At 34.2% G+C, this 27974-nt stretch overlaps 5 protein-coding genes and 1 long non-coding RNA gene across 9 annotated transcripts; 3 read left to right on the top strand and 3 right to left on the bottom strand.

Annotated features, from left to right (window-relative positions):
- Positions 1-82: 82 nt before the first annotated feature.
- On the bottom strand, positions 83-2146 carry Fip1 (Factor interacting with poly(A) polymerase 1). The gene is made up of 7 exons (XM_081973169.1): positions 1815-2146; positions 1507-1732; positions 1219-1450; positions 993-1161; positions 742-919; positions 436-643; positions 83-377 (listed from the first exon to the last, which is right to left on the bottom strand). The coding sequence occupies exons 1-7, from the start codon at positions 2004-2006 to the stop codon at positions 257-259; spliced, it is 1326 nt and encodes a 441-aa protein (XP_081829295.1). The 5' UTR covers positions 2007-2146; the 3' UTR covers positions 83-256.
- A 354-nt stretch (positions 2147-2500) lies between these two features.
- On the top strand, positions 2501-15609 carry LOC145724742 (uncharacterized). The gene is made up of 8 exons (XM_081973152.1): positions 2501-3023; positions 3083-3384; positions 5206-5381; positions 5439-5682; positions 7205-8554; positions 9600-10787; positions 11147-11293; positions 14962-15609. Exons 1-8 carry the CDS (start codon positions 2830-2832, stop codon positions 15147-15149), a joined length of 3789 nt encoding a protein of 1262 aa, XP_081829278.1. The 5' UTR covers positions 2501-2829; the 3' UTR covers positions 15150-15609.
- Positions 15610-15639: 30 nt separating this feature from the next.
- On the bottom strand, positions 15640-18872 carry LOC145724755 (putative RNA-binding protein 18). Of its 2 annotated transcripts, XR_014177076.1 has the most exons (4): positions 18472-18872; positions 18185-18398; positions 16367-18131; positions 15640-16215 (listed from the first exon to the last, which is right to left on the bottom strand). XR_014177076.1 is itself a non-coding variant. In XM_081973181.1 (3 exons), the coding sequence occupies exons 1-3, from the start codon at positions 18540-18542 to the stop codon at positions 17850-17852; spliced, it is 567 nt and encodes a 188-aa protein (XP_081829307.1). In that variant the 5' UTR covers positions 18543-18544; the 3' UTR covers positions 15640-17849. The 2 variants fall into 2 exon arrangements, 1 of the variants encoding a protein (XP_081829307.1); XM_081973181.1 differs by having other exon boundaries at positions 15640-18131; positions 18472-18544.
- PGAP5 (Per1-like protein PGAP5) lies at positions 18406-27956 on the bottom strand. Of its 3 annotated transcripts, none has more exons than XM_081973178.1 (7): positions 27617-27954; positions 27202-27554; positions 26984-27150; positions 26844-26929; positions 26645-26779; positions 26451-26582; positions 18406-18544 (listed from the first exon to the last, which is right to left on the bottom strand). In XM_081973178.1, the coding sequence occupies exons 1-7, from the start codon at positions 27713-27715 to the stop codon at positions 18539-18541; spliced, it is 978 nt and encodes a 325-aa protein (XP_081829304.1). In that variant the 5' UTR covers positions 27716-27954; the 3' UTR covers positions 18406-18538. The 3 variants fall into 3 exon arrangements, with proteins under 3 accessions (XP_081829304.1, XP_081829301.1, XP_081829302.1); XM_081973175.1 differs by lacking the exon at positions 18406-18544 and adding an exon at positions 19016-23730 and having other exon boundaries at positions 27617-27941; XM_081973176.1 differs by lacking the exon at positions 18406-18544 and adding an exon at positions 26145-26366 and having other exon boundaries at positions 27617-27956.
- Positions 21537-22450, top strand: LOC145724758 (cytochrome b5-like). Its single transcript, XM_081973186.1, has 2 exons — positions 21537-21722; positions 22181-22450. The coding sequence occupies exons 1-2, from the start codon at positions 21537-21539 to the stop codon at positions 22364-22366; spliced, it is 372 nt and encodes a 123-aa protein (XP_081829312.1). The 3' UTR covers positions 22367-22450.
- Positions 23725-24765, top strand: LOC145724759 (uncharacterized). The gene is made up of 2 exons (XR_014177077.1): positions 23725-24415; positions 24480-24765. It is a non-coding gene; the product is annotated as an uncharacterized LOC145724759 (long non-coding RNA).
- Positions 27957-27974: the final 18 nt, after the last annotated feature.

Here is a 27974-nt window from a genome sequence, read left to right as displayed (position 1 = left end):
GTTTCATGTAACATGTAAAGATGATTTTGAAATAAACTTATTATTTATTTATTTATTAAATTATTCAAAAAAAAATACGGAGTTTCTGAAAAATGGTCTAATACAAATATTTCTGACATACCATACATATTTCAGCTTAGTTTAGAAAACAATCATAACTTAATTAAAAAGAACCCCAAAACACTAGCCAATATAGTGGATCATGAGGTTTCCAGTACTTAGCAATAATTTACCCTAAAATTTAGGTGCCAAAAACTTAGTCACTGTCCTCATGACGTCTGGATGACTTCTTTTTCTTATGGGCCCTATGGCCTGGACTTCTGGATCGGGATTTGTGTCTCCTAGATCGACTTCTTGACCTCTCCCTACGTCGAGACCTTAAAAATATCAAGTTACTAATAATGTCCCTAACTGGTAAAGTATAAATATTATTACTTTTCTCTTTCATGATCCCTGGGTCGTGCCGACCTTGCCCGGCTCTCCCCATCTCTCTCTCTTTCCCGTTCTCTCTCCCTCGAGGTGCTACGTCTACTGGGTGACCTCCTGAAGTGGGACGGAGCCATTGGTCCTCCTCTGGGAGGACTACCACCTGTCAATGTTTTAATTTCGGACGGTTGCCAGTGTGGATTGCCGTGTCCTTCCACTGAAATTCCCAACATAAATATACATCAATAAATGTTGACTATATAGACTATTAAATAAGTATCAGATAATGTATTTATCAAAAATATTAATACATACTCCATTGAGAATCTTGGGTGGGTTCATACCCTCCACCATAAAATGGTTCTGGTTCAGGATTGAAACCATATTCCGGTGGTGGTGGCATAAACTGTTCTGGATAATTCATGGGTGGTGGCATGCTTAAGTCTGGAAATCCAGGTTTCCGGCTGTATTCTCTTCTATCAGCAGTCATCACCTAATCAGTTGATCAGTAACACAATTAATATCTATAAAGTAAAACATTTCTGCTTTCAGTTTCAAGTTATTACCTGAATTGCATTAACTTTAGGTGCATCATTAGCTTTCATTATAGGTGGTGCTGACTGCATGAAGTTTTGATTTTGATATTTATTAGGTTCATTCATTACCACTGGACCTCTTGGTAATCCAATGGCATTTAGAGCCATTATTCCAACCCCAGATTCATTGATTCGAATTCTAAAATCATTATATTTTTGAATAGTTCAACTTTATATTACAACAAGTTTTTTATACCGTTTTTGACGTTCACAATAAGCTTTCCAAGTGTCTTCATTAAACCCGTAATTGAAGTAATCGGTTATATCAGCACCAGGCTTTCTCCAAGGTTTATCTTCTAAAGAGTCTAAGTTGAAGTCTGATGCTGGCATACCATTAATAGTGCCAATTTGCTCAAACTCCTCAATTTGAAATTTTCCAGTTTGTTGGACTTGTTTGCTTTTATCACCAATTGTGGTTGTAAGACCTCCTACATAGCACTTCCATAAATATACAATATTTGGTACTTTTGAAAATATTACTTGCCTCTTTTAATGCTGTGTTGCTGTTGAGCATAAGCAGTAGTACTGGTTTTATAGTCCCTAATGACAACATTTACATCATCATCACTGTCCTCATCCTCATCTTCCTCTTCATCTCCATTTTGCTTGACTTCTCCTTCTTCTTGGTCTCCATCATTTTCCTCATTTTCCTCATTTTCAGTGCCCGGAGGGGCATCTACCCCTGGAGGCCCATCATCCTCTATTTGCCTCTAGAATTTACAACCAAAAATTATACACCCACACTAGTCCCACTACATCACTACAAAAACATAGCAATATCAAAATATATACTTTGTTCAAGTCCGGATAGTTAATGGGAGCTGGCTGCGGCGTCGATTCTTCTTCATAGGACTCCTGTTCAGGTTCTTCAGTATCTTGTGCCTCTTCAGCAGTTTCCAATGTATCTTTGGTTGGCCCAGCACCATCAACATTGTCATTTTCACCATACAACCATTGGTCATCATTTTCAATGTCTTCTGCCATCTTATGTTTGTGGTAAAGACTCACACGAGTGACCAAGTGTGTTTATTTTGGTATTTTTTCTATTTTTCAAGTATGTGGGAGAGTTTTGTGGGGAAGCTATTAAAAATAAACTTAAAGTGAGGTTAGGTCTGTCTCTAACATTTGACATTTGCCACCGGCCGCATGCCACATCTACCTGGCTTAACAGTCCACATTTGATAATTGTCACATGATACCGCATTTAGTAGGATTAGCGCAATCACGTGATAACGTCAAATTACCATCTGATTGGTAAAAAGACAAATAATGACCGTACAAAACAATGACCGTACTTATGTGGTACTTATAACCAGCCAACAACAAAGAAAACATACTGAGTACGGTAAATAGTAAAATACATTCCGAGCGCTCTAAACAGTCCATTTGTTAATGTTTTGTAGTTTTGTTTCAATAAAGTATAAGCAAACAGCTAGTGCTAGTACAATCCTCTCCATTCATTACAGTCAATTGTTAATATATCGTATGTCAAAAGTCAAAACTAACAGCCATCAGCCATGTCTAACAGCGTCACATCAATCATCAATTTTCAAAATTTACATGGCATGTGTGGTGAAAGAAATTTAAAAAAGCCCTCTATCATGGTTTATAAGTGAAAGAAACAACTCGAAAACCTTTATTTCGGTGTCCTACTAATATCTACTAATTTACCAGAAACTCGTATAAAACTAAAGGCAGCACCAAAGAAGCGCTTTCCCCTGATAGTGGTGATTTTGAGGTTAAAGTTGACTTGAGTTGATCTCCCTGACTTCTACAACAGGGGCTGTGTTGTGGCAATTTTGCAGCAATGTTCAGATCAAAGGAGTTAAACGGTCCCAGTAAAAAGCAAATAGATGAGAGTCTGATTAGTAAAACATTTGTTGGATCTCCCAATGGAATTCTCCCGAAAACAACCTCAACACCATTAAATCATGGAACACCCCAGTCAAGAAGAAATAGAGTTTTACAACCAGTTTTATCCAGACAAGGAACACCTAGGAGGTATGTTGTTATATTTCTAATTCACTAAAGTAGTTTAAAATTAAAATATAAAATTGTAGGTATTCACTATCAGACACCAACTCAGCAACCCCCAAACCACATTCCAACCCTTATGCCAGCAACAGTCCAGGACCTTTATTAGCTTCAATGAGCTTTGCTGATAATGTTAGTCTATATGAAGAAACTAAAAGTTCTGGACTAGCCAAGAGGATAGTGTCATATAGGGAAGCACAAGAGGAGCAGCACCCCACACATCAAGAAAAGTATAACAGTCCTGGTCTTTTCCCTGTGGTACATTTATTTAAAAACTCTACTTCACCTTTACCAACAAAAAAAGTGAAAGTGAAACTAGCAAGTCCAGGTAAGTTAAAATTTAAAAATTCTATTTTAAGGGTTTCACCTATAAAGTAATTAGTTTTTGGGTGATGGACCATCCATCATGAAGAACAATATTACTAATTTCTGTTCTTAAAAAGTAATGTGGGACAGAAACAGTGATTGCTCAAGTATGCCTAAACTGCAATTGTTAAATAAATCTGTTATACAAATTCGACCTAACTGAGACATAATGGCTCAGTGTGGCATTAGTTTTATGAGGAAATGTGGGGTTTATTTAAGGCATGACAGGGCAAAAAAACTTTACTAAAACCTTTGCTATTTGACTGACTGTAAATAGGGAAATAATTATGATTGCCTTATACATGTAGAACTAATTTTAGGACAATGTCCGGTGTACATACGGTTCTCCTCCAGCCAGTTTACTGATAGGTCACCAATGCTAATGTCAAAATAACATTACTCATATTCTTTCGGGTTGTTATTTTGGACCCAAACATGTCATGATCCATCATAGACATAATGCTTTTAAAAGAACTGATGTGATGGTTTTACATAATAGATAAAAATATATTTGTTGTCATATCTTGTTTTATACATAGTAAGTTACTAAACAAGTATGCTTGACTTTCTGGTTCTCACTTAATACAACTTTTATTACATACCTACCTTGAATGTATACATACACAGTACTTTAGGTTTTTAAGGAAAACTAAGCAAATGGTGTTTTTAGGTATCTGTGTCCTCCTTTTTTTTACACTTTTTACTTGCAATTAAGTTTTAATTTTATTAAAAGCACAAATAACTTACAAGCCTACTTAACTAAATTATACTAAACTAAATAATAATAAGTTTTTGCACAAGGACAGTAGAGGTTTTATTTATTGAAGTCACCAAAAGTAATGATAATTTTCAAGGAAGTTATGGTTAACTTTAATAAGTATACCGGTAACCACAGCACAAATGTGTAGGTACAGTTTTTATAACACCAAATATAGAGTGATTAGTTAGGTAACCTGCCTGTCATTTCAAGGTTGCAAACGTTGCGAACCTACCCCAGTGAAAACATGCTGCTTTAGCAACTTTGACAAACAAAAAAGGATTTTAAAAAGTTACTAACAAAATCAAACACACGAATAATACTTTTTATTAAAAAATGTCAGTGCAATGTACTGTTTAGTATAATCTTTATGTAGGAAAGTAGTCCTTAAGATCAAAATTAAATCCCAAACAAACTGACAATAATAACTGATGGTAACACTGCGACCAGACAACTACAAGGAAAACTACACTTTTGTTTCTCTGTAAATAAGGTAATACGTTATGTTTAATTTAGTTAAGAGGTGATCATTTCTGTTCTGCACATGCTCATACCATAACCATAAGGAAGGGGTCAAATGAGGGGCTTAATAAACTCTCTACTACCCTAATAGTAAAAACAACATTGTCCAGCTGTTAGGTTAGGTTAGGTTAGGTTAGGTTAGGTTAGGTTAGGTCTCACTCCTCACTCTTCTGTCCCTCTTGTTAAGTGGAAGTAGGAGATTATAAGGACCCCACTTCTAACAATGTATTTATTTGTGAATTTGATTACATTTTGTTTTCTAATTTGAGCAATTTGACTCTAGTTTTTGATTTTGATTTTTTGAAATGATCTAAACAATCCACTACTTCGTTAACTGCTAACGGACAAACGCTCTGCGATTTTCCGTTGCGGTCCTGTTTCAGAGAATTCTGCGACGCCGACGTTGTCACGTTAATTTTTTCTATTTTTTTACCTTAAATAAATATGTTTGGTTAAGGAATAACATGCAAAATTGCAATAATTTAAGACAAATTTTCTTTGTAGAATATTTAAGAAGTTACTCTCCTCAACATCGTAGCAAAATCCTGGAAGAAATTTCAAAACCAAGATTGCATCGGCAGCTTAGTCTGCCAGCGCACGCGCACAATAATGATGCCGGTACGAAAAGTGTGTTGGACGCTTTAAAGGAGATTTCCAGGAAAAGAATTCATTCGAATGAGGTAGAAAAACTTTTCTTTTTACGAGAAAAAGCTGCAGTTTCGGTAATTGCTCTTCAGGATATTGACCCATTGGAAGACTTGGGTAAACGTCCCAAAACCGATCTTTACAATGGTAACGTGGCTGGCACTAGTAAACGAGTAAGAGCCGATTCTCCATTGTCGGATCAGGCGGACAGTCCATCTATTAAACAGAGGCAAAAGAAGTTTTGTGTGTATGATGAGTTTGCAGCTTCGAAATCCTCGTCAGATTTTTCGTACCTGACCAAGTCTGAACTGTCAAAGTCAAAAAGGAAAGCTCTGAGTAAGTATAAGCCATGTGACTTTTCATTAATTTTTAAACAGCAGAAAACAGTTTCAATTTTATGATACTTGATGAAAAAGTTAAAAATGTTTTACAAAATAATATCCATTGAGGACATAAAAGTTGGAATAAATTCATTTAACATTCAGAGGTGTCTTTTTAATACTTTGGTGTCATTAATGTTGGTACTGATTTAAGGGGATCGGTAAAGACTTTACGTTTTTCGATCACGATGCTTGGGCTACGTGTAGAAAAATATATAAAAAACACTGTTCCTTCTTTGTTTCTGTCGATAAAACTACGTCAGTGTTAACGCAGACATTACTGTTTAAGCGACAATGCTCCTAGAGTGATATGGAACAAAGATGGAAGATTTACGCTCCGAAATTCGAGCATCTTTTTAGTCCTATCTTTTAACCCAAATTACGACTTTAATTTTTAACTTATTTGCGTGATTTTTTGTTAATTAAATAGCTAAAGGTTTGGGGAATGTGCGAAAAATATTTTTGTCACCAAAAAAGTTTTGCAGGTAGGAAAAATAGTGACTTAAAAATTATGGTAATATTAGCATTTTGTTAAAATGCTTCTAAATATTTTAATTGACGTACTATTAAAATTATATTGACTTTCGCACATTCTAGCAAGTGTCTTCTATCATATGCCGTTTAAAAAACAGCAATATCTAGCCTAGTTTTTTTTTAATTTGGGTTAAAAGATTGTCATAAAATGCATTGAATCTCCCATAAGACGTTTTGCTTTACCGATGCCCTTAATAGCTTTTCTTCTATGTAACTAATTTTGGATCTTTAACTGTATTTAATATAGGTATACAGGATTAGTAAAAAACTGTTTATACAGAAGTTTCTCTCTCTTAAATCACCAGAAAATGTTAATGATTAAATGAATAGACCATGACAAAAAAAATCTTAATAGATTTTTAATGGAACATCTTGAATATTTTCTGTTTTCTGATTTTTTCCATCTGATTGAAAAAATATATAATACCTTCACATTTGGATTACCTGTATTCCAATTATTGGGGCATTTAGAGATTGTGATTTTATTGTTTTAACAAATCACAATTGTCATGAATAATCACAGAGACTAAACTTCATTAAGTTGTTAATTAGTATTGTATAATATTGTAAAATTACCTTTTTTCCTTATTCTCTTTTTTTTTGTATACATGACAAAGTTCAAGATAAGAACGGTGTGGAACAGTTTTTCTGCAGAATTGCACTCGGCCGTTCTCACTGTTTTTCTGGACGTCGCATTAAATTCTTACATTTTTAAAAGATAACACGTACTCTTCACCCATGTATAACATGCTTATATTGTCAATACTTTAAAAATCCAAGTTTATCCTGATCACCTGGTGTAAATTGATAAGTTAAATGGTTAAGCCAAGTACTGCTGACCAATTGAAACAGAAGAAGAAAGAAAAAAAGTTATTCTAACTGAAATAAATGTTCAATTTGTGAAAACTTATTACTAAATAATCTTGTAAATTCAATTTTTTCAGATACTTCAACTGAATCTCTTCTAATCGAACCTAAACAAGTTAAAGTAGCAAACGCTGAAACGCAAACACCTGCACCTGAGCCTGAAAGTAAATTAGAAGCTACAGAACCACAGCCTGAAGAGACCATAAAAGAAGTGAAAAAGAAGAAGGATTACCCGCTTAAAGTGTTTGACGATGCTCCTCTGCAACGGATCAGAAAAAGTCGTTTGGCGGCGTTAATGGGCACCATGTTGGGAAAGGACATTGTTATACCTATAGAGGAACAAACTGCTGACATTGTAAACGAAGCAGTTGGCAGTTCAAATAGCAAAAAATCTATGGATGAGCCTAAAGTATCTGAAGTAAAGAAAACAGACAGCACTGACAGTGTCTTAAAATCTATTTTGACGCCAGTAACATCGTCTGAAGAAATTGCAAAACCTAAAAATGTTGAAGAAAAGCATGTACATTTTAACATCCCTACAACGACTAGCACGGTGGTCAGTGAGCCGTCTTTGACACAAAGCTCAACTGCCATTTCTTTGCAGTCGGAAAAAACGATCAAAGAGTCGTCTCCCGTTTCTGTAAGTGCGGTAAAAACCACTCCCGAGACTTCAAAACCTGCTTTTAGTTTCGGTAGTGTCAGCAAAACGGACACGGCAGTCAGTAGTGCTTCAGTTTCTACTCCCATGTTTAGCTTCCCTAAACCTACGACGGAATCAAAATCGGACAGTAAAGTGACAACGTCTCCGCCTAAAATTGGTGGTTTCAAATTTGACTTAAAAGCGCCATCTGTCAACAAAACTACAGTTCCTAGTTTAGATTTCCCCGTCATTACCACAACTGTAACAACCACAGCAAGTTCGTCAACATTTGCCTTCGGTACTCCTGCAGTAACTTCTACTCCTGTTTTTTCATTTGGGTCACCTGCTAGCCAATCTGTTGCGTTTGCGGCTCCGCCTAAAAGTGACATTCCGGTGTCCGCAACCGAAGTGAAACCTACGGACGCCAAATCAACGGTTACGGCACCTGTTACAATTGCAACGTCGACTTTTGGATCCATTCCACCAGCTGATACTGGTTTCAAGTTTGGAGCAGTTACCAGTCAACCGCAACAGCCGGCTTCACTCGGTAGTTCTGTAACTTCAGCATCAACTCCCACAACAAACGTTAGTGCCACAACAACATCGGCTGCTCCGAGTATATTTGGTGGTTTTGGTAGTGCAGGCGAACAAACTGGTGTTAGCAAACCGCAGCCGCCTAGTTTTGCTTTTGGGGGAGCTAATTCGGCTTTTACATCCAACTCGGCCACTTTTGGAGCTATTACCACATCAACGCCAACATCTTCCACATTTACAACTTCAGTAGGAGGTAAGCAAAGAATATGATAGTGAATTAATTAGAAAGTAAGCAAGTTTTATAACACACAAAGTTTTTTACCAGAACAACCGGAAACAAGAATTTAAAGGTTAAATTTATCCACTGTTTTTCTTTAGTATACTACAAGTCAACTGCAGTCAAATTTAGCTTCATTTAGGGTTTAGACACATGTGTTTTGATGTTTCTTTTAAATTACTTTATCTACAATTCTTTCTTATCAAAACAAGAAAAAATATATATTTTCACGTCTCCTAAATAAATATAGTCAAAATATACAGGGTTATTCACGTTATTCGACTCGGAGGATTGTGACTAAACTATTCACTTTCAAAAAAGTTTTGATTCTTGGACCTATTGGAGGTATCTTTTAAAAATATTTTCAAGATGTACCGGTTGCTCCAAATGCAGAAAATGTATAGTAAAGTCTTGTTTTTTCAAATGGAACACCTAATATATTACGTTATTTTCAGAATCCACGTTGAAAATTAAAGGTAATTTTATTGATGTTTGATAGGTCTAAACTTTGCAGTTTCTCAGATATTCCTTAGTTTGTAAAAATGTAGAACAAATATTAACTTTTGAACATTCAACCTTCCTTTGAGATTTATTGACCAAAATTGGTTTGGAGGCTGTTAACAGCTTAAGTTTCATGATCCAAAAGTGATAAATTGTCTAGCTCATATAGGGGGTCTCAAAAAATTTCATCACACATCAATTACACTCTTTAAGTAACAATGTAACTACCATGTTTTGAAATGGCGAATCGATCAATATGTTGATAGAAGCTTCTTTTATAAAACTTTTATGGGACTACTTTATAAAAGGGGGTGAATGTAAATGTAACCACTATAGATCACAATATAATAAATTATAATGCAGGGAAAGATAATATTATAGTATTTTATAGAAAGTGAAATTTCTTGACGCTTTCTATGATGTGCATATTATTATAAACTTGTTGATTTATTATCTTCTGTAGAATACACAGTTATTCAGTTATAACATCACTAATCAGTATAAAAATTTGTTTATCTAGGAGGCTTTCGAAGTACTACCACCACTGACAATAAATCGCCAGCAGTTTTTGGAGGCTTCGGTGGAACACAAGCAAAACCAACACCCACTTTTGGATCTACTACCACCGCAGCACCATCGTTCGGAGCTAACCCTACAACGTCAACATCTTTTGGCTCTAATACTGCCACGTTACCGACATTTGGGTCTAACACTACTACAACAGTTTCGTCATTGTTTAGCACAGCTCCGGCATCCACTACGTCAGCAACTTTCGGAACTACAACATCTACGGCAACTTTCAAATTTGCAGTTCCCGTAACTAGTACACCGGCATTCGGCCAGAATCTCACCTCCAGTTCTGCAACGCCTGCCTTTGCTTCACCGGCGGCTGTCAAGCCAAATGCCTTTGGTTCTTCCACTTTTGGAGGAAGTAGTGCTCCTGCCTTTGGTTCTTCAGCAGCAACCAACAATCAAACTTCTGCACCCACGTTTGGGGGAAGCAGTGCGCCCGCTTTCGGTTCGTCAACCGCACCAACCAATCAGAAGAATACTTTGATCGCGTTTGGAGGAAATAACCCGCCCACGTTCGGATCATCCACAGCACCAATCAATCAGAATTCTTCAGCAACTACCTTTGGAGGAAACAGTACGCCGGCTTTTGGGTCTTCAAACAACCAGAATGCAACTTCAACGTTTGGAAGCGGCAGTAACGCTTTCGGTACCAGTACTACCAACCAAAATCCCTCGCCTTTCGGTGGCAGCGCGTTTGCCGCTCCCGTTCCAACCACCACCACTGCTCCTTCAATGTTTGGTAGCGGTAACACGGCAACATCGACGTTTGCATTCGGCGCGAACAAGCAACAACCGCCAAATCCGTTTGGAGGAGGTGTGACGTCTACAACCACGGCAGGTTCTTCATTCGGATCGTCTAGTACCTTTTCGTCGTCCGCGAGTAGTACGTCAGGAAGCTTCAGTTTTGGAGGGCCTGCGCCCGCTTTCGGCACCAACGCGCAGAAGAGTACCTTCGGCGCGTCTAGCGCGCCCTCCTTCGGACAAACGGAAAACAAGCCTACGTTTAGTTTTGGTGCTGGCTCAACTGAACCCAAAGCAGTACCTTCGTTTGGTAGCGGAGCGTCTGCGCCAACTTTCGGTGCGCCCTCAACTAATAATAATCATGGATTTGGGTCTGGTGCAACGTCTGCTTTTGGTAAGTTTGTTGTGTTTTCAATTTGTATTATTTTTGATAAAAAATTAGACATTATAAACAGATTTTAATTATGGAAGTAGTCGGTTGAACCAGCTTATTGAAGACACTAAAATTTTTGGAACCCATTATTGATGGTAATATAATCAAGAATTAAAATTGTCCGCAACAAATAAATACATGAAGCGACAAATTGCTTAGCATTATAATTAATATCATCTCCTTAATTGCAAGTGAATAATGCATAGTGACGTTTGTTGTTACTTCTGCAAAACAGTTTTGTTCGGGGTTTGAACAAACCTAAATTATGTTACTGTATGTAAAAAGAGCCACAAAAGATAATTACAGCACACTGTTTTCAGGTGCAACAAACTCTACAGGCTCATTTGGAAGTCAACCACAAAGTAATGGAGGTTTCAATTTTGGAGCAAATAGCGCTGGTTCGAATACGTTCGCGTTTGGTTCCAATGCCAACAAAGAGGTTCCAAAGCCCACCTTTAACTTCACTGGTGAGTGGATTTTAAAGAAATAAATGTTTGACATACATAGCAAGGTGGTTACATCAGTAATTATAGGTTTTATATGAATAATGCCTGTTCCCGACACTTATGTGATTTTAAGTACAACTTAAGCTAGTTGAAGTTCGATTGTGACAGATCACGTGCAAAATAACACAATCTAAACTAAACTTATCTAAGCTATCCTTAAACTTGACTTAGTGAAGGTCCAAGTTGAGTTTATAAAATCTTTCTCACGAAAGAAGACGATTCAAGGTCTTCAAATTTTCCTCTGATACGGCGAATAATGAAATGTGAACGTACCTCTTAGATAGATTCGATATGATTATTGCCGGTTGCCAGCTGAGGCTAACAGCAAAGTTAGGCTAACAGCAGGTTAGGTTTGTGTGTTTGTATTTTGTATTGAAAATGAAAATTAAGTTAGTGAAATGTTATTTTATGCTGGCCATACGCACTTTCGAAGCGTTATATTTTGGTGTTCCTAATATCTTACCCATTCAACAGTTTAGTCATTTTGTGAGACAAAATAAGGTTTTTATCTGTGGACGATAGGGCTACCCATAAATATTTATAACACAAGAATGATTTGTTTAAAAAATAGGAATGAAATGAGGACAGCAGGTGTAAAAAGAGATGATCTAGCTGAAAAGATTTGAAGTTGTGTTAAAAAATTTACGTATGAAAATTAGGAATAAAAATTTATCAAAATATTTACGTCATATTTAAAATAATGTTTACATCATAGTAAATTTCAGAAACACAAGAAAAATAAGGAATTATAATATTACAATTTTTATTAAAGATACCACTCAATCAAAGTCACTTGAATAGATCACTATCTGATAAGTCATTGTTCAAATTAATAATTAGGGGTTGCACCTCCTCAGTAATAGTTTTGGTATACCACTCACTGATTAGTTTTTTAGTATGATTAATACAGCTTTTCCAGTTTTCCGGAGTAATTTGATCTAGGGCTTCTGTCCACGTTGCCAAAACATTTTCATCTGAATGACCATCTCTTCCAATGTGGTTTCCTTTTGAAAAAATGGAAACCCCAAAAAAAAAAAAAAGTTTCATCCATAAACACAAGCAATATTTGATTTTTCAATTAAAAATCTTCTGTTTCTTTCTTTTTTGTATCTGAAACCTAGTACAGGCAATAAACGAGAATGTCAATTATGCTTTTCTCTTTCAACACATTATTTTCAAGGAATCCTGTTAAATAAGGAGAGATTTATTACTCCTATATAAGATTGATTGTGTCACGAATATCACATTCACTACTTTCAGGTAAATCAGAAGTTTTGGTTTTTTGTCTGGGTCATTTCCCGGAAGATTTCAGAACATTATTGTTATTATCAAAGCGTTTTTACACTCTGGTGATGGTAGTTACACTTGTATTTAAGGCTGCAGCCACTCTCTGTAACAAAAAAGCAAACCGCCCTTTAATATTACACTTCTTATATTTTATTTAAGTGTACCTACTTTCTGCACTAACGATAAATCAATAAGAGGGCCCCCATTGTCCTTTTCTTCTTGAAAATATTTCAGTAAAGAAAATACTAAAGTTTGGGATTGGGAGTTCAGCGGATGGCCCCTCATACTAACTGGTTTGCAAAACTTCTCAACAGTGATATACAGGGTGGTCCAGTTTCCATGACGGAAACTTCAGAGAGCGATAGAGAATCGAAAAATAAGATGAGTTTGCATTATAAACTATATAAAAATTTGAAATAGTAATTTTATTTTTTATTTTTTATATCCAGTGATGTAGGGAGAGACAGATACATCTAGACCAAATTTGAGCTAAATATCTGTAAAACTGTAAGAACTATAAAGCAAAAACTAAAAAATATATAAAAATTTTAACCCCCTGTTTTTCTCGAATATAGTTTATAATGCAAACTCATATTATTTTTCGATTCTCTATCGCTCTCTGAAGTTTCCACCATGGAAACTGGACCCTGTAGATGATATATTAAGAAATGTCTATAAAAAGACAATTTTGTTTAAAACGTACAGAATAAAGAAATTTAAAATAAACCGTAACAATAATCATTAAAAGATTAATGAAAACATCCAAAATGTCTCCCCATTACATGCAACACTGCAACAGTCATTCAGTGAGAGCTGCCTTCGTTTCAATCAGATCTCGGATACAAACACGCTATGATCAGGTGTCACGTGCACTCCGCTTGACTTCGTAATCATAGAATCATGTGGAAAAATCCTGTAAATAGGGAAAATAAACAGCATTTTATGCATCAAGAAAACACTATTGAACTTTCGCCTTCTCTTTCTAGCCAATTGCAAAATTGAAAGACATGAATTATCTAAATGTCTTGGTCTAGAACATTATTGAAAGAGATATGTCGTTGATTGAACGTTTGAATGGCCTTGAACACCGCCCTCTGTACAAGAAAGCCTAGAATGTCGGTTTTAATGGAGGCGATAGCGGTTTTCGTTTTGTACACAAACCTATGCAGATGCAGTAGAAAATATATTTTTTTAAATTTTTTCGGGTAGTTGATTAGAAGTTGGGAGTGAAAAATCAAAGAACGCTTCATTCCTGATCCAGATATGTATAGATATGGTTTTTTATACCCAAAAAAGTCCAGCCAAAGCAAGTTTGGTTAGAACCCTTTGTCCTGGAAAGTACAACAAACTAATGTACAAACTGCTCAATCAAAGAAAATTTGGAAATCGTTGAAGCTAGGTAAGCAAAACTGGTAAATGGATTTTATATTATTACCAAGACCTTTCTTTTAAAATGTAAATGGGCCAATGGAACTTCTAAAACCTGTGTGTGTTTCTTCAGAGTAAACCTTTGTTGCTCTCAAAATGCAGGCGGCCTCAAAATGTAACTCACATACCTATGTATGTAAGAGGCAATAAGTTTACTGAATGAGAAAGCATATTGTACTTACCACTGAGTATTGTGTTGGAGTAAAATCATTCCAGTTCAAAGCTTTCAACCACTGTTGGGTTCGAGCAGGGTCTTTTGGAAAGTAAAAGACTGACACTTTTGGGCCTTTCACCAAATTGATTTTACAATTTGGCAAACAACAAGTGGACGGCATATTGTAGAGGCAATAGAATTTAAGTTAAAAAACCAACAACAAATTATAGAACAATGAAGGAACAATAACAATAGTGATAACACAATAAAATGAACACAATCTACACTTTCACTAGAACAATAAACATATAAAGAACAATATATAATAGCAAACAAAAATTACTTTGGCAAGTAATCCCAAGTCTTGACTTTAAACCTTAAAAATTAATTTAATCATCGAAAAATTCAATTTCCACAATACAAACTGTCAACCACTATTTCGGCCATATTGGAATTTTTGGCATGCACCTTCTTGGCTTTCTTGTACAGAGGGCGGTGCCTTGAATCGTCTTCTTTCGTAACACAGACAATAATTTTATTTTAGACTGTGCTATTTTGCACCTGATCTCTCACATTCAAACCTCAGCTAAGCTTTTTTGAGTACGTGATTGTAACCTAATTTTGTCCTACGTTAGCTATAAAACCACAGATGATGACTGTAAAGTCGCAACAAGTCCATAAAACTCAAATCTGTACATCGATTTCAATTAACGAGAATCAAATTGAAAGTAACAAATAATGACTAAACGTTGATTTTTAGGAAACGCAAATCCTCCAGCTTTTGGGACCGCCGCAACGCCCGCTTTTGGCGCTTCCTCCAGCTTCCCCAGCCAACCACAACAGTTTATGGGAGCAAGCGCGCCCGCGGGAGGCGTTTTTACTATCGGTAGCGGTTCCACGCCCGGTTCGAGACCGCGCGCCCAAATACGCGCTAAAAGGCGCACCTAAAAAATACTCTATCCGAATGTCCTTCTCAGTTTTAATCGGGTCAGTCTATTTTTTTATAATTAAAACCTTTATAACTAAATTAAAACCGTGTAGATTGTAATATATTTATGAATTTATTATTGCGCCATGAAGATGAGTACGTTAAGGTAAAAAATGTGTTTGTTTCTGGTAAGCTCCTACGTACGTTTTGAATGATGAACGATTATTTTTAAGATGTGAGGTAAGCATGATTTATGTGAAGTATTTTTATCATTTTTTTTAATATATTTTCCTAACAAGAAAAATGAATTGTGATATGTAAGTATACATATATATTTACACAAATTTAGTCATGCTTGCTGAGGCATCAGAGTTTGGTTGGACCGCTTTTTTGTTGATTCGTTATTTTTTTTTAAACGCCCTGTCTACTTTTAGTCCTCAATTTTCCTGATTGTTATAAATATAGCGTATTTTAAAATAAGGCAAGTAGTTTTATTTTCATAGTAAACAGTTTTAAAAAACACAATAAATTATATATTTCGTCACAAATTGATACAGGAGATTCAAGTTTTCTTATAACATACACACAATGCACTTAAAATTGGGAGGGTAACAATCACAAATTAACTACTTAATTACTATAAATAAATATTAAACACATGCCTTACTGATGACAGCCTAGACAGGTTTGGTAATAGAGACATTTTCAATGAAGGGACGGTATTTTCACTTCAGACCCTTCTATTCGACAATTCTGTTGTTTTGTTTGTTAAAATAAATAAGTACTTAGCAGGTACAAAGTGCCTATACAGGTTATGAAAATTTCAGAATTGTTCATGGGAACCTAATGATAATAAGAGAGAATGGAAATCAATACTCCTGACAAAGAAAAAATCTTCATAAATGCCATTTGTCAGTCCACCAAAGAGGATGTGAGCTAATTTGACACTGTCATTTCTGATCAAGTGAACTGTTTTAAACTCACTTAAAAAGTTTCACTCCATCTTTGTCAGGAGCATTGATTTCCTATAGGTCTCTCATAACCACAGGGTTCCTAATATGTACAGTATGTCCAAGATTCGATTATCTATACAGGGATCTCACTTCCCGTAAGAGCTACTGCAAAGGTTAAATGGGGAAAGTTTTCGAGAATTTAATAGGCAATCCAACACCGGTTATAATAGCTATTAATGTAACGGGATTATTATGCGATTTATAATAGTCGTGGACATTGCTACATATACAGAAAGATAGTCCTTAAAAAGTTGCTCTAACAATGTTTAAGCCAAATTTTAAAATTAGCGAAAATACAGCACTTTTTTGAAAGTGGTCGTTTTTGGTTTTTCGAAAATAATTCAAAAACGAAACAAAAATTAAATATTTTTAAAACGGTGTTGGATTGCCTATTAAATTCTCTAAAACTTTTCCCATTTAACCTTTGCAGTAGCTCTTATGGGAAGCGAGATACCTGTATAGAGAATCGAATCTTGGACATACTGTATAATTTAAAAATTTACATTTTTTTGGTATTATATATCAAATATTAAACCAAAATTAGAATGACGTTGCGGCTGAAAAAAATGTTTTGCAGTGTGTCTTTACTCATAAAAATTAAAATTCCTTTTACTAGGACTAAAATTTGTATCAACTTGGCAACAATCCTGACTGTTCCAATGCAACCCACTTAATTGATTTTCAAATGTTTCTTTTTTTTTTGTTAATTATTATATTTCATCCTAATTTTGCTTGATGTTTGATACAAGGTAATAAATCAACATTGGTGCAGATCTAGAAATCTTAAAGCCGTTTTAGACTATTCAATTTCTTATACAAGATTTTGAACAATTTTCTGTCCAAGCTAGATTGGATAGTGTCATACAGTAAATTGGCCCAAAAATTGATTAGGATTGAAAAATGGACGAAAAATAGAACTGGTTCTATTTTTCAACCAGTTTCCAGGCCCGGCGCATGTATCCGACAGAAAACAAAAAATTTCATAACCCCCAAGAAAATTTGGTTTGATTTTCTGATTATTGAGAGTTATGAGATGAGTAGAGAACAGCACACAGTAAGTGCAGGAGCACTTACTGAAGCAAACAGAAGTATAAAACTCATTTGATTTAGATCATCCATGACTTTTTTTAATTAATCAAAAACCAATCCAAAAACAGTAAACTACACAAATAATGTTTATTGTTTATTTGTGTAGTTTACTTCAAATCAAACCTCATATTTTTTTCTGCAAATGCAATTATGAATGACACTAATGACATAAAAAAGACATTTTTCTGTCGAATTGTATCCAATATAGGATCATATCTTGGCTCTAATGTAACTTGTAAGACAGTATACATTTTTATAGGAACCAAGATTTGCTCCAAGTTTGTTTCCGTATATTGTTCAAAATCTTGTATAAGAAATTGGATAGTCTAAAACGGCCTTTACACTTCTTTGTAAAACAATAAAACAACACTCTGTACAGGGTGTCCCAATAAGCTGTGCACACGGCTGTTTCTCGAAAACTATACTTACCATGGCTACGAAAAAATTTGTTTTATTAGTAAATGTGGCCAGGGGAAAATGCTGGAAATAATTTTTAATTTTCAGTCTTTTCACTTGGCCACATTTTCTAATAAAAAAAATGTCTTGTAGCCATAATATGTATAGTTTCCGAGGAACACCTCAAGTTGGACACACTTTACAAAAAAAATGGCTACACACTTATTTCCGCACTTTCTGTCTAATGTAAGGCTTTTTGTGCCTTTTAAATGTGGACTGAGCCTTGACACACAACTTATCTTTATTAAACTGAAACTGTTGTATTATAGGTGGTTTAGTGGCAATGGACTCATTGATTCTTAACTCATCAGCTTTGTGTTCCATAAGTTTTAGCTTTGCTTCAATGGCCTGAATTTGTGACACTTTGTCAGTCTTTTTTGCTTCTTTGGACAGTGCTAAGGCTGGGATGGTCACAGCAGGTTTTGGTTTCTCTACCACTGCATCCTGTAGTACATTGAATGTGAATTACCAATTACTAGCAACATTGAACTACTTACAATTTCAGCACTGTGTGCCCAAGTAACTTTAATATGTTTCTGACCAACTAGTTTGCCGTTCAAAGCTGCTATGGCTTTGGAAGCGTGTTTGGTGGTTTTGTAGGTAACAAAACCATAGCCTCGCGGTAGTCCTGCCAACGGTCCGGTGCGATGAAAAATCAGGTCAAACTTCTCGATGGGACCATGGATTTGTATCAGTTTCAGAAGGTGGTACCAATAAAAGAAAATGTAGTGTTAATTGGATATTTACAGGATAATAAACAGAAAATCTGGGTTATCAAACTTACTCGGTAATCCTGGGGTCCAAGTTACCAATCCAGAGTTTTCTGTCTTCAGACTTTATGTCTGGAGTAGTCATGGCTGGAGAAACCATATAAGGAAAATATAAAATTTCACATAAACATGATTGAACTATTGATCAAACGTAAATAGGGTAACCTTGAAAAGTGACTATTAAATAAAGTTTCCTTTATTTATTGTAGATTTTAATATCCTTTACAATAAACAATAAATTAACTCCCAAAACAAACAGTGTGAAGAATCCACTAATCCAAACTGGCTAGAGAGAGACAGAGACGCCTGTCATTGTCACTACTGTCACAGTCAAAAAAACAAAGCAAAATACTAGTTAAAAATCTATAGACAACCAGATATACGCGGAGGATCAAACAAAAATAGCAGGGACGCAACAAATGTGCTAGACAAGAACGTAAATGTTGAATGAAAAGACATTTTATGTGTGTCGTGTTTGATTAGCAGTATATTTAATTTTTAAAACAATTATCAAGAAAAACTGCTGAAATTATAGAGTAGGATCAATAATACAAAATGTATATAAAATTTACTTATATGAATTAAAATACGTATAATGTTACCTAATAGTAATTTAGTAAATAATATTAATATTTTTCTAGTAATTGCTTCATTGTATACCCAACTAATCAGAATCTATTTTCATAAACTTGTTTAATAATTTTTACTTGCAAAAGAAAATTCTAATGATGATGTAATTTTACATCATGCGAAATTAACAAAATTTGCACATCTATTTAGTACTAGACCACACGCTATTATAACGTGCACATTATAAATGGCTTACTTATTTAATAGCTTAAACTAGTGATAACTCATGTTAGCAAAATTTCTAATTAACATTATTGTGCTCAATAATTTGAATAAAAATAGATATCCAGCCTTCCGTTATCATCAGTTTATTACTTCCGATTAATTTGGGGTTATCATTTTTCACTTTACTAATTGAATGTAAGACAAAGAAACATATAAAAAATGTTCAAACGAATCACTTGAAATTTATTAACATTTCATTGGTTAAGTTCAAAATCCAAAAACAAAAAAAAATATGTTTTATAGGTTCCTATATGTATAATTTATAATATAATTTTAATATTTTATATAATTTTTAGTTATACCTATATAATTTTATAATATAATTTTAATTTTAGGTTTTTATGTGTGTGCTTAAAAGATAATTCAAATAAAGTAATAAGAAAGTACATATTATATTATATTTATCAGGTATTAAAATTTCAAATTTATTTACAGAAAATCAATAAAAAAAAATAGAGAACGATTATACAAATCAATGAGCAGAATATAGATGGAGAAAAACTATCCGTAAGTGACATATATAAAGAAAAATATAAATATTGCGTATGGTCAAAACTAGACCCCCAGGAATATTTTTTGAAAATATGGAGGAAAATAATTGAAGAATACATGGGGATATACGAAACCATATACGATACGAAGTAGGTTCAATTTTAGAAAAACTGTTTAACTAAGTTATGTAGGTCATCATGTACCATGTGGTTTTTTAAAAGCTTTTTTTTTTGTTTTGTTTTAATTACTACTTATACAGGGTGTTCCATGATAATTGCGTCATATTTCAGAGCTTGATAAACCCAAAAACCTGTGGTGTTCATAAAATACAAATCGGTACTGAATTTCTCATTCAGCTTTTTTGGTAAAGATATATCTTCTTTGATACCTCCTTTCTATACTCTTAACACACAAATAGAACTATCTTTGAAAGTTTACTACCCTGTATTTCAAAAGCTTTTTTTTCTTAACTTAATTGCGACAAAAGTCTAATAAATATTAAAAAAAAAACTAATTGCTATCAACCATTAGCAACTAGTTTATTATATGTAATTTAATGTCATGTTGGTCCAAGGACGGTAAACAGTAAAGGATTGCTTAATTTCTTAAATTAGCCGTCTTGAGCTGCTCTTTCCACTAGTGTTGAGCAAAAAATTCTATCTCAAAAAATCTGTACAGGGTGACCGAAAACATTCAATCACCATATTTTTCATGCACACCCTGTATACGAAGCTAAAACGGTCCTGCAACCTTACGGTGCTAAGTTAAGTTGATTAGGAACATTTTTGGTCTCCTGCATTTTTTTTTTTAACAGTCACCGTCTTTGAGTAATTCAGGAAAAACTGATTTGTTAAGTTAGTAAAATTGTGATCTAAATTTTGAACACGGTTTAAAGGGCTAAATTGCCTGTAAAACCCACTTAGAGTGACCGAATCATATTTTTAAGCACATTTTTCTAATTCTCATTAAATTTTCTATCTAATGACATAAAAAATCACTCCAAAATCAAGTAAAGTCAGGGAGAAAAGTGGTGTCAAAATATAAAATGCCAGAGACACAATTTGAAAGTCAGGGACAAAATCGCTTGTAAAACCCACTTGGAGTAAGAAAATTACTGTTTTAAGTACATTTTTGGAATCCTCATTAAATTTCCTATTCTTCTCTTCTATTAACAAAATCGGCCAATCGAGCAATCCTTTACTGTTTACCGTCCTTGATGTTGGTCGCTGAAAGACAAATACGACTCGTTTTCAACGTCAATCAACGTGATTAGATAAAAAAAGACACAGGTGCACGCGGGTGTGCAGAATGACGTAACCGCCAACTACAGAGGGTTTTTCTATACTTCTCTGTCTATAATAAGGTGGTTTTATAAATACAATATTCCCACGGAAAACAAATCGTCTAGTCTAAAATTACGTACGTAACTTGACATATTATTGGTTTCAATAATTATAATATTGCATAAAAAAATTGCAACATGCAAACGAAAAACCACGTCAAAAAGCGCACACGATAAACCACAAAAAAATAATACAACCTACGTAATCACATTACAAGACACCCTAGTGTAAAACGATAAGGAAACACTACAAGCACAATCTTGTATTAGTTCATTAACTCGATTTCTTTCATCATAGATGGTTTTGGATAACGATTATTTAAACGGCCGACCTGGAAACACCAGCATTATTCATCAATCAGACCTAGTTCGAATCTTAACAAAATTGATATGGCAACGGTGATATCGAGTAGTATTCATGTGAGCGCGGAATCCAGTTTTAATTTACTGGTACCCTCGGAAACACAAGAACCTAAAATAATCGATCTTCAGGACGTTTCCTGGCACGATACGACCAATGATTGTTGGGTGATTATTTATGATAGAGTCTACGACATTACAAAGTTTTTGGATGAGGTAAGTTTTGTTTAATAGATTGTCAGCTGACCTATACAGACCCTGAATTGCAACCGTGTTATCATCAGTTGTATTGATTTAATAAACCAGCTTAAATATAGGGTGGTCCAGTTTCCATGGCGGAAACTCAGAAATACAGGCAGTTAAAGTTTTATATATTTTTTAGTTTTTGCTTTATAGTTCTTACAGTTTTAAAGATATTTAGCTCAAATTTGGACTAGATGTATCTTGTCATGCCTTACATCACTGGATATAACAAAAAAAAACTAAAAAAAAATTAAAATTTGAAATTTTTATTAGTTTATAATGCAAACTCATATTATTTTTCTCGATTCTCTATCGCTCTCTGAAGTTTCCGCCATGGAAACTGGACCCACCCTGTATAAGAAAACAATATTTTGAAATTCTTTAATGACGAATTACTACCTATATCAACTTGTATTTTTTTTATTTTTTAGCATCCTGGCGGAGAAGACTTACTTTTAGAATATGCCGGTAGAGATGCCAGTGTTGCTTTCAGAGGGTCCGGACATAGCGCCCATGCAGTCCGAATGCTACAAAAGTACTACATAGGAGAGTTACCAATGGAAGAAAGGATTTTCAGAACGGCTGGTGGTATTAAGCTGTCTGGACTTCCAGTATGATATTCGTTAGATACAGATATAGAGCAATTTAATAACAGTATTAATTGTTAATAAGATTTTGTACTATTATAATGTAGTTTATCAGTCAGGTGTTTACCAGTTTGTCGAAAAAAGAATTATTTTGAATACGTCATTTTCCGTTTACATGTGACACAAACCATTGGCGTTTCAATATAAGAGGTACTCCCTCTGGTAATCAGTTTTGTAAACCGTCTCGGGCATTCCCAGCTGTCATTTCTCCGTTTGTTTCATAAATATGAAGTGACATGTGTTATGCCAGCTGTCAATGTCAGACATATGAACGATTTCATGGCAAACTATGTTAAAATTGCATACCGTTTTAAAGCTTGGAAAAAGACCTTTCTAAATATGCAAGAACCTTCTATGCGTCCCATTTTAAAAAAATGTAAGTTTATGTCGCAACTCAAAAATGACAGCTGTCTTGACAACTTGTTGTCCGATTTTACGTAGTTTAACTGGCGCTGCGATCTTAACTTGAAACGCCAATATAACTGCCGTTCTCCTTGTTTTGACATGCAAATTTATTATCACTACCTCGAATGGTTAAAAAACAAAATCTGAAAGGTCTTCAGGTTATTTACGACGCTAGTAATAATTGCATATTTGCGATTATTTTGCAGTTTAGCAATTATTTTCGACCTTTATTGCGGCAAGTTTAATTAATGATTGTAATAATCAGTATTTATTTTTTACCAATTACAACCTCCAACCCTCTAAATTACTTCATTATTTAAATTTAGTCATTTCCTGTATAATTAAATAAAAATATCTATTTATGTTGAATTAAAATTGCATCTCTCTACTGATTACTTTCCTAAAGATATTCAAATTCCTAACGACATTGTTAGTGTATTTTAATTTCTGTAATAATCAGCGTAATTTGTTTTGTATGTGCTATCGCTCATGCAGAATATCCCTACTCATCAATTATCTTGAACAGATAAATATACCAACCTAATTTCTAATTTATTTTTTTAATCCTATTGAAGCTAACATTCTTACTCACTTTTGACAACTTCTTTTCCGTGGAGACCTCGTAATGGTAAGTTCACATCTGCAGTATTTGCGTAAATCACAAACTACTTGGGTGAACTTGCCATATGAAATATCCTCAACAAGAATTTTTACTTTACACTCCAACAATCAAAATAATAAACTTATTTTCTATAATTTAGCCGTGTATAAACTGGACCGTAACAAGAATACATGCGTCTCCGGATATTGCTGCATAAAACCAACCAAAGCAAAACACCCACTATTCCACCCATATACAAATTAATCACAGTGGACTCTTTCGGCATCTGACATTTCGATACTGCGTAGTTATCTGCGGTAAACACACTCTAAAAAAAAAACAAAACAAAATAGCTATTTATATAACCAGTTACGAAAAGTGCGATTTTGTGTAACGAATGAATGTTTGAATGAGTTACACAATTAGACTTTGTCGAAACGTGTTTTATACATGATTTTTTTTCTAATTTTGGATGGTAAATAGTTAAAAGTGGTACAAACTAAGTAAATTATAGTTTCACATCCAACATCTATGCCTACCTCCCAATCCCCCCTAGTTGTTCCAAATGAAATATCCATGGTGACTTGTGCGTGTATTGTTAATATATCAAAATTTTGCCACGTCCAATATTGTTTATGCTGTAAACATTGCGAGAAATTTTGCGACAGATAATGGTGCGATAATTTAACTGAAAAATGAACAACAGATTCAGAATTACCGAGTGATATCGAAGAGACTGCAAGAAAAGCTGTGCTGACTCTCATTCCCGAAAAATCTAAGTCGCTGTACGATACAGCTTACGAAAAATTTGATGGCTTAAATCAAAAAAGGTAAAACACATAAATAAAAAAGTTATGCTTGCTAACTTCGAGGAAAAGAGGTATCTTAAATCTTCAACATTATGGCCACTTTATTCAATGTTGAGCTGTCTGAAGAAATCTAATGTGTTTACTAGAGAAAACATGTCGGAGTTTTAAAAAGAAGCAGATGATTCCAAGTCGCTGCTAGCTAAAGTAGGCGTAAACTATTACACAAAATTTCTATATAAATACTTAGATTATTATTTTCATATTTCAGGTGGTCCTTATTGTAGGTGTAGCAGGCGCCTGTCGAAAGGCGGAATTAACGTTTCATCGGAATGAAGATGTAATAGAGGAACACTCGCATTTTCGAGAACATTCCAATCAAAAGAACAAAAACATCACGTGAATTTGTCATAACGGAAGGAGGTATTGAGGGAATCAGTTTTGTAGATATACTAAGAAGATACATAATATGTGACCAAAAAATTTGAAGCACAACAGATTTTAACTCAGTAGGTATTAATAGTATTGGCCAGTTACCAAAGAAAATTGCTGAATTACTTGGCTTAAAAAATCCAGGATTATTCACTGGACGGTCATCTGCTATCTTTCTTGCAGACTCTGGAGTCAATTTGTTGAAAACTCGATTGAAAACAAAAAAAGCATTTCTGCTAGCATTCTTGGTGAAACAAGCAGTGCCAAATCACTTGCTGTAGCAACAAATTATGAAATTAATATTTACAATAATTGATTTTTTAAATTGTTATGTTCCTTTTGATAGAAATTGTACTTATTTTTGATTTTCACAGTTTAAATGAGTAAAAAAGAAGTTAGAAAGGCTAATAAATTGTCGTATTCATTTATGAACTAGTTAAGTCACTGTTCTCAGTTTTGAAAAGTGCCACTTAATATGTCAAAATTAGAAAAAAATCATTTTTAGTTTTCAATATTTTACAACGTTACTATTACGTTTACATCTGTGATTGTATTGGAATTTGAAAAGATAAGATTTAATGAATGAAAAGATAGATTAATAACATTTAAATATTGTGACTTTTGACCTTATTACCAGCTCAAACTAGTTCTAATGCTTACTATACACCAAAAAATAATGATATTAATTTATGAAGTTTAACAGTTTAATGCCAAGAGATAAACTGTAGTAGGGGCAAGAAACTGGCAAATTAAGGTAAAAAAATCCGGAACAACATAAATAGGTTTTATCAAAGTTGGAAAGGCAGTAAACAGGGTCTAATGATCTTTATGCTCTCTTAAAGATTATAAAAAGGTTATGTATTTTATCTGTATTCTCAGCCCAATGGAATACGCTAATTAAGGCGTTTCAAAAGATAAGAGCGCCCTCTGGTGGTCAATTTTGCAAAAAGTTTTGGACATGATCCTAGCCCTTAGTTCTCCATTTGTTTACGTTGATTTTGATTCCCTTATAACACAAGTACGTTTCAGAAACGTTTATAAAACATACTCAAAAACCCGTTTCTAAAACTTTTTACATTCAAAACGTTTGGACATATATTTTGACCCAAAAAAGCGTTTTTTGTGGGTCTTGTGTTATTAGGGTTAGAAATGTAGCACTAGTTTCATGATTTTATCAAAGAATGGCTATTTAACAAGAAGAGACAGTTGAAAAGAGAAAGCGAATTTGATCCTTAAATATCAGGAGTTTCATTGGTTGGTCATTCCGGTTGTTAAAGAACGTTGCCATATCTCAGACCACATCAAATATTTATTTTAAAACATCAGTTTAAAGTTAATAAGAATTGATATCTTCCAATGATTAAGAGACGAACTTAAAACACTGACTCAAAAAAAGTAAATAATTATTATAAGAAATTAAAAACATCACCCCAACATCAAAGGAATTATGCCCCCTGTCCCTACTTGTTAAATATCTATTCTTTGGTTTAAGTTCAGCAAAATAGTCAAGTGAAAAATTTTAATTTGCAACTGTGAAAGTTCCAATGTTTACAAGATAAAACTGTTGATCATAAAAAACAGTTAATATAGTACTCACTGACTGTTAACAAATGTTCAAATGATATTTAAAAATGAGACAGATGACAGATGTTAGAACTGGCCACTGCAATTGTTGTCATCTACTAATAAAACTAGGCACTTACTTTTTCTTGACTTTTTTTTTGATCTAAATAGAAAGACAGTCAAGGTAAAAAAAAAAGCAAAGCCATTTTATTTGTTCCCCACACTAATAAACTTGATAATAACTTACCAGAACATAATTGGGATTATCCTTATTCCGCCAGCTAAAACTTGGAATGGTAATCTCAATTCCATCTACCACAGATAAATTTCTAGTACACCCATGATGTGTATGTCCAGACAGTGCCAGTCTGGGCTTAATCTTCAACATTATCCAAAATTTAATAATAATTATTTTAAAAAGTATATGACATAAATAAGCACCTGTTTCAATATTTGATATGTGGCTTCTTTACTCAAACATTCCATTTTCTCCCTAAAAAGCTCCTCCCTTTCTGGGTAAGGAGCAGCATCAAAATCTGAACAATCTTTATCAGATTCTCGAAATAGTGGAAAATGCTAATTCAAAAAATGTCAAATACCATAAAACATGTCATTGAGACTGTGTTGATTTTACAGTTACCTGCATTAAAATTGGCCTACTATACTTTGACAATGTTTGTGTATGATGACAGTTTGGATTTTGTTTTAAAGAACATGAAAGAATTTCTAAAAAAAAATGTTACTGGTAAAACAGTAGAAATAATTTCAATGAATGCATACTTTCCAGTTTTGACAGTTGTTGTTCTGCCGATTTACATAGAAAGCAACCATCACCTTCCAAAGCCATACTATTAATTAGAACAAAGTGGTTTCCCCTCACATTTACCATTCTAACTGGGGTTGAATTAAAACCCTGTTCAAATCTCACCTCAAGGTATGGATTAATCCTAAAATCCCACAGATAGTTAGTTCAGTTCATTTATAAAGCACAAACCCACCTGTAATGAAACCCAATATCATGATTACCCACAACAACATACATAGTAGCACTCTCAGGTACTCTAAAAAGATCATAAAACCGTTTTACATAATACTGAAACTCCTTTTCATCACAAAAATATCCCTCATCCAAAAGGTCACCCAGAACAAAGACAAGTTCAGGCTGGTGTAGAGTGATGGCAGTTTGAAATGCTCGGTGCATTTGCCACTCGCGCCTTAACTTATCAAACCAATGGCCATATGTGGAGCCCAACAAATGAGTATCAGCTATGACCATGACTTTCACTGGCTCTTCCCCATTTGAACTGATGTTTGGATCAGCTTTTGTAGGGTCCAAACTCGGCCAGTCACACTTTAAAAATAATTGTGTGGTAATGTACTGTAATAAGTACCTATACAAAAAGATGTTCTTACATTCAACTGTATAGCGTAGTATATAAGGAATTCACAGTAGATGACCAGTAGTGCTATTCCTACAGCTATTCCAGTTAAATAGTAAAAGTATGGTTTCATTTTGAATAGGTAGGATTAGTTCAAACACTATTCCATTTGTACCTCATTGTGTTATCTTATCTTATCTTTAAATTTTGGTATAAAGTATTATACCAAAATTATTTTATATTCGTCATGGTTTTAAGGGATTATGTCTATTCAGGATTCCAAAGCATAAATTAGAATTCAACATTTTAGCTCAAAACAAAAAAACTTATAAATATATACTGACATAACCTATAAAATACGATAATTTTGGACGGAATCGTTTCCACGATCC

This window comes from Ips typographus, linkage group LG2, assembly GCF_016097725.1.
Source record: "Ips typographus isolate SLU linkage group LG2, UJ_Ityp_2.0, whole genome shotgun sequence".
Taxonomy (NCBI): Eukaryota; Metazoa; Arthropoda; class Insecta; order Coleoptera; family Curculionidae; genus Ips; species Ips typographus.
This window is presented reverse-complemented; position numbering and strand designations above follow the sequence as displayed.

Bases quoted from the DNA above. Each gene is read 5' to 3' on its own strand.
- Fip1 (XM_081973169.1), bottom strand. From the start codon at position 2,006: ATGGCAGAAGACATTGAAAATGATGACCAATGGTTGTATGGTGAAAAT. The intron at 1,733-1,814 runs GTATATATTTTG...TGTAAATTCTAG, and splicing joins ACTATCCGGACTTGAACAAA to AGGCAAATAGAGGATGATGG. The intron at 920-992 runs GTAATAACTTGA...TCAACTGATTAG, and splicing joins CTAAAGTTAATGCAATTCAG to GTGATGACTGCTGATAGAAG.
- LOC145724742 (XM_081973152.1), top strand. From the start codon at position 2,830: ATGTTCAGATCAAAGGAGTTAAACGGTCCCAGTAAAAAGCAAATAGAT. The intron at 3,385-5,205 runs GTAAGTTAAAAT...TTTTCTTTGTAG, and splicing joins AGTGAAACTAGCAAGTCCAG to AATATTTAAGAAGTTACTCT. The intron at 10,788-11,146 runs GTAAGTTTGTTG...CACTGTTTTCAG, and splicing joins TGGTGCAACGTCTGCTTTTG to GTGCAACAAACTCTACAGGC.
- LOC145724755 (XM_081973181.1), bottom strand. From the start codon at position 18,542: ATGACTACTCCAGACATAAAGTCTGAAGACAGAAAACTCTGGATTGGT. The intron at 18,399-18,471 runs GTAAGTTTGATA...TTTCTTTTATTG, and splicing joins TTGGACCCCAGGATTACCGA to GTACCACCTTCTGAAACTGA. The intron at 18,132-18,184 runs GTAAGTAGTTCA...AATGTACTACAG, and splicing joins GGGCACACAGTGCTGAAATT to GATGCAGTGGTAGAGAAACC.
- LOC145724758 (XM_081973186.1), top strand. From the start codon at position 21,537: ATGGCAACGGTGATATCGAGTAGTATTCATGTGAGCGCGGAATCCAGT. The intron at 21,723-22,180 runs GTAAGTTTTGTT...TTTATTTTTTAG, and splicing joins TTACAAAGTTTTTGGATGAG to CATCCTGGCGGAGAAGACTT.
- PGAP5 (XM_081973175.1), bottom strand. From the start codon at position 27,715: ATGAAACCATACTTTTACTATTTAACTGGAATAGCTGTAGGAATAGCA. The intron at 27,151-27,201 runs GTGGGTTTGTGC...GTGGGATTTTAG, and splicing joins GATATTGGGTTTCATTACAG to GATTAATCCATACCTTGAGG. The intron at 23,731-26,450 runs GTAAGTTATTAT...TTTTTTTTTTAG, and splicing joins ATAATCCCAATTATGTTCTG to AGTGTGTTTACCGCAGATAA.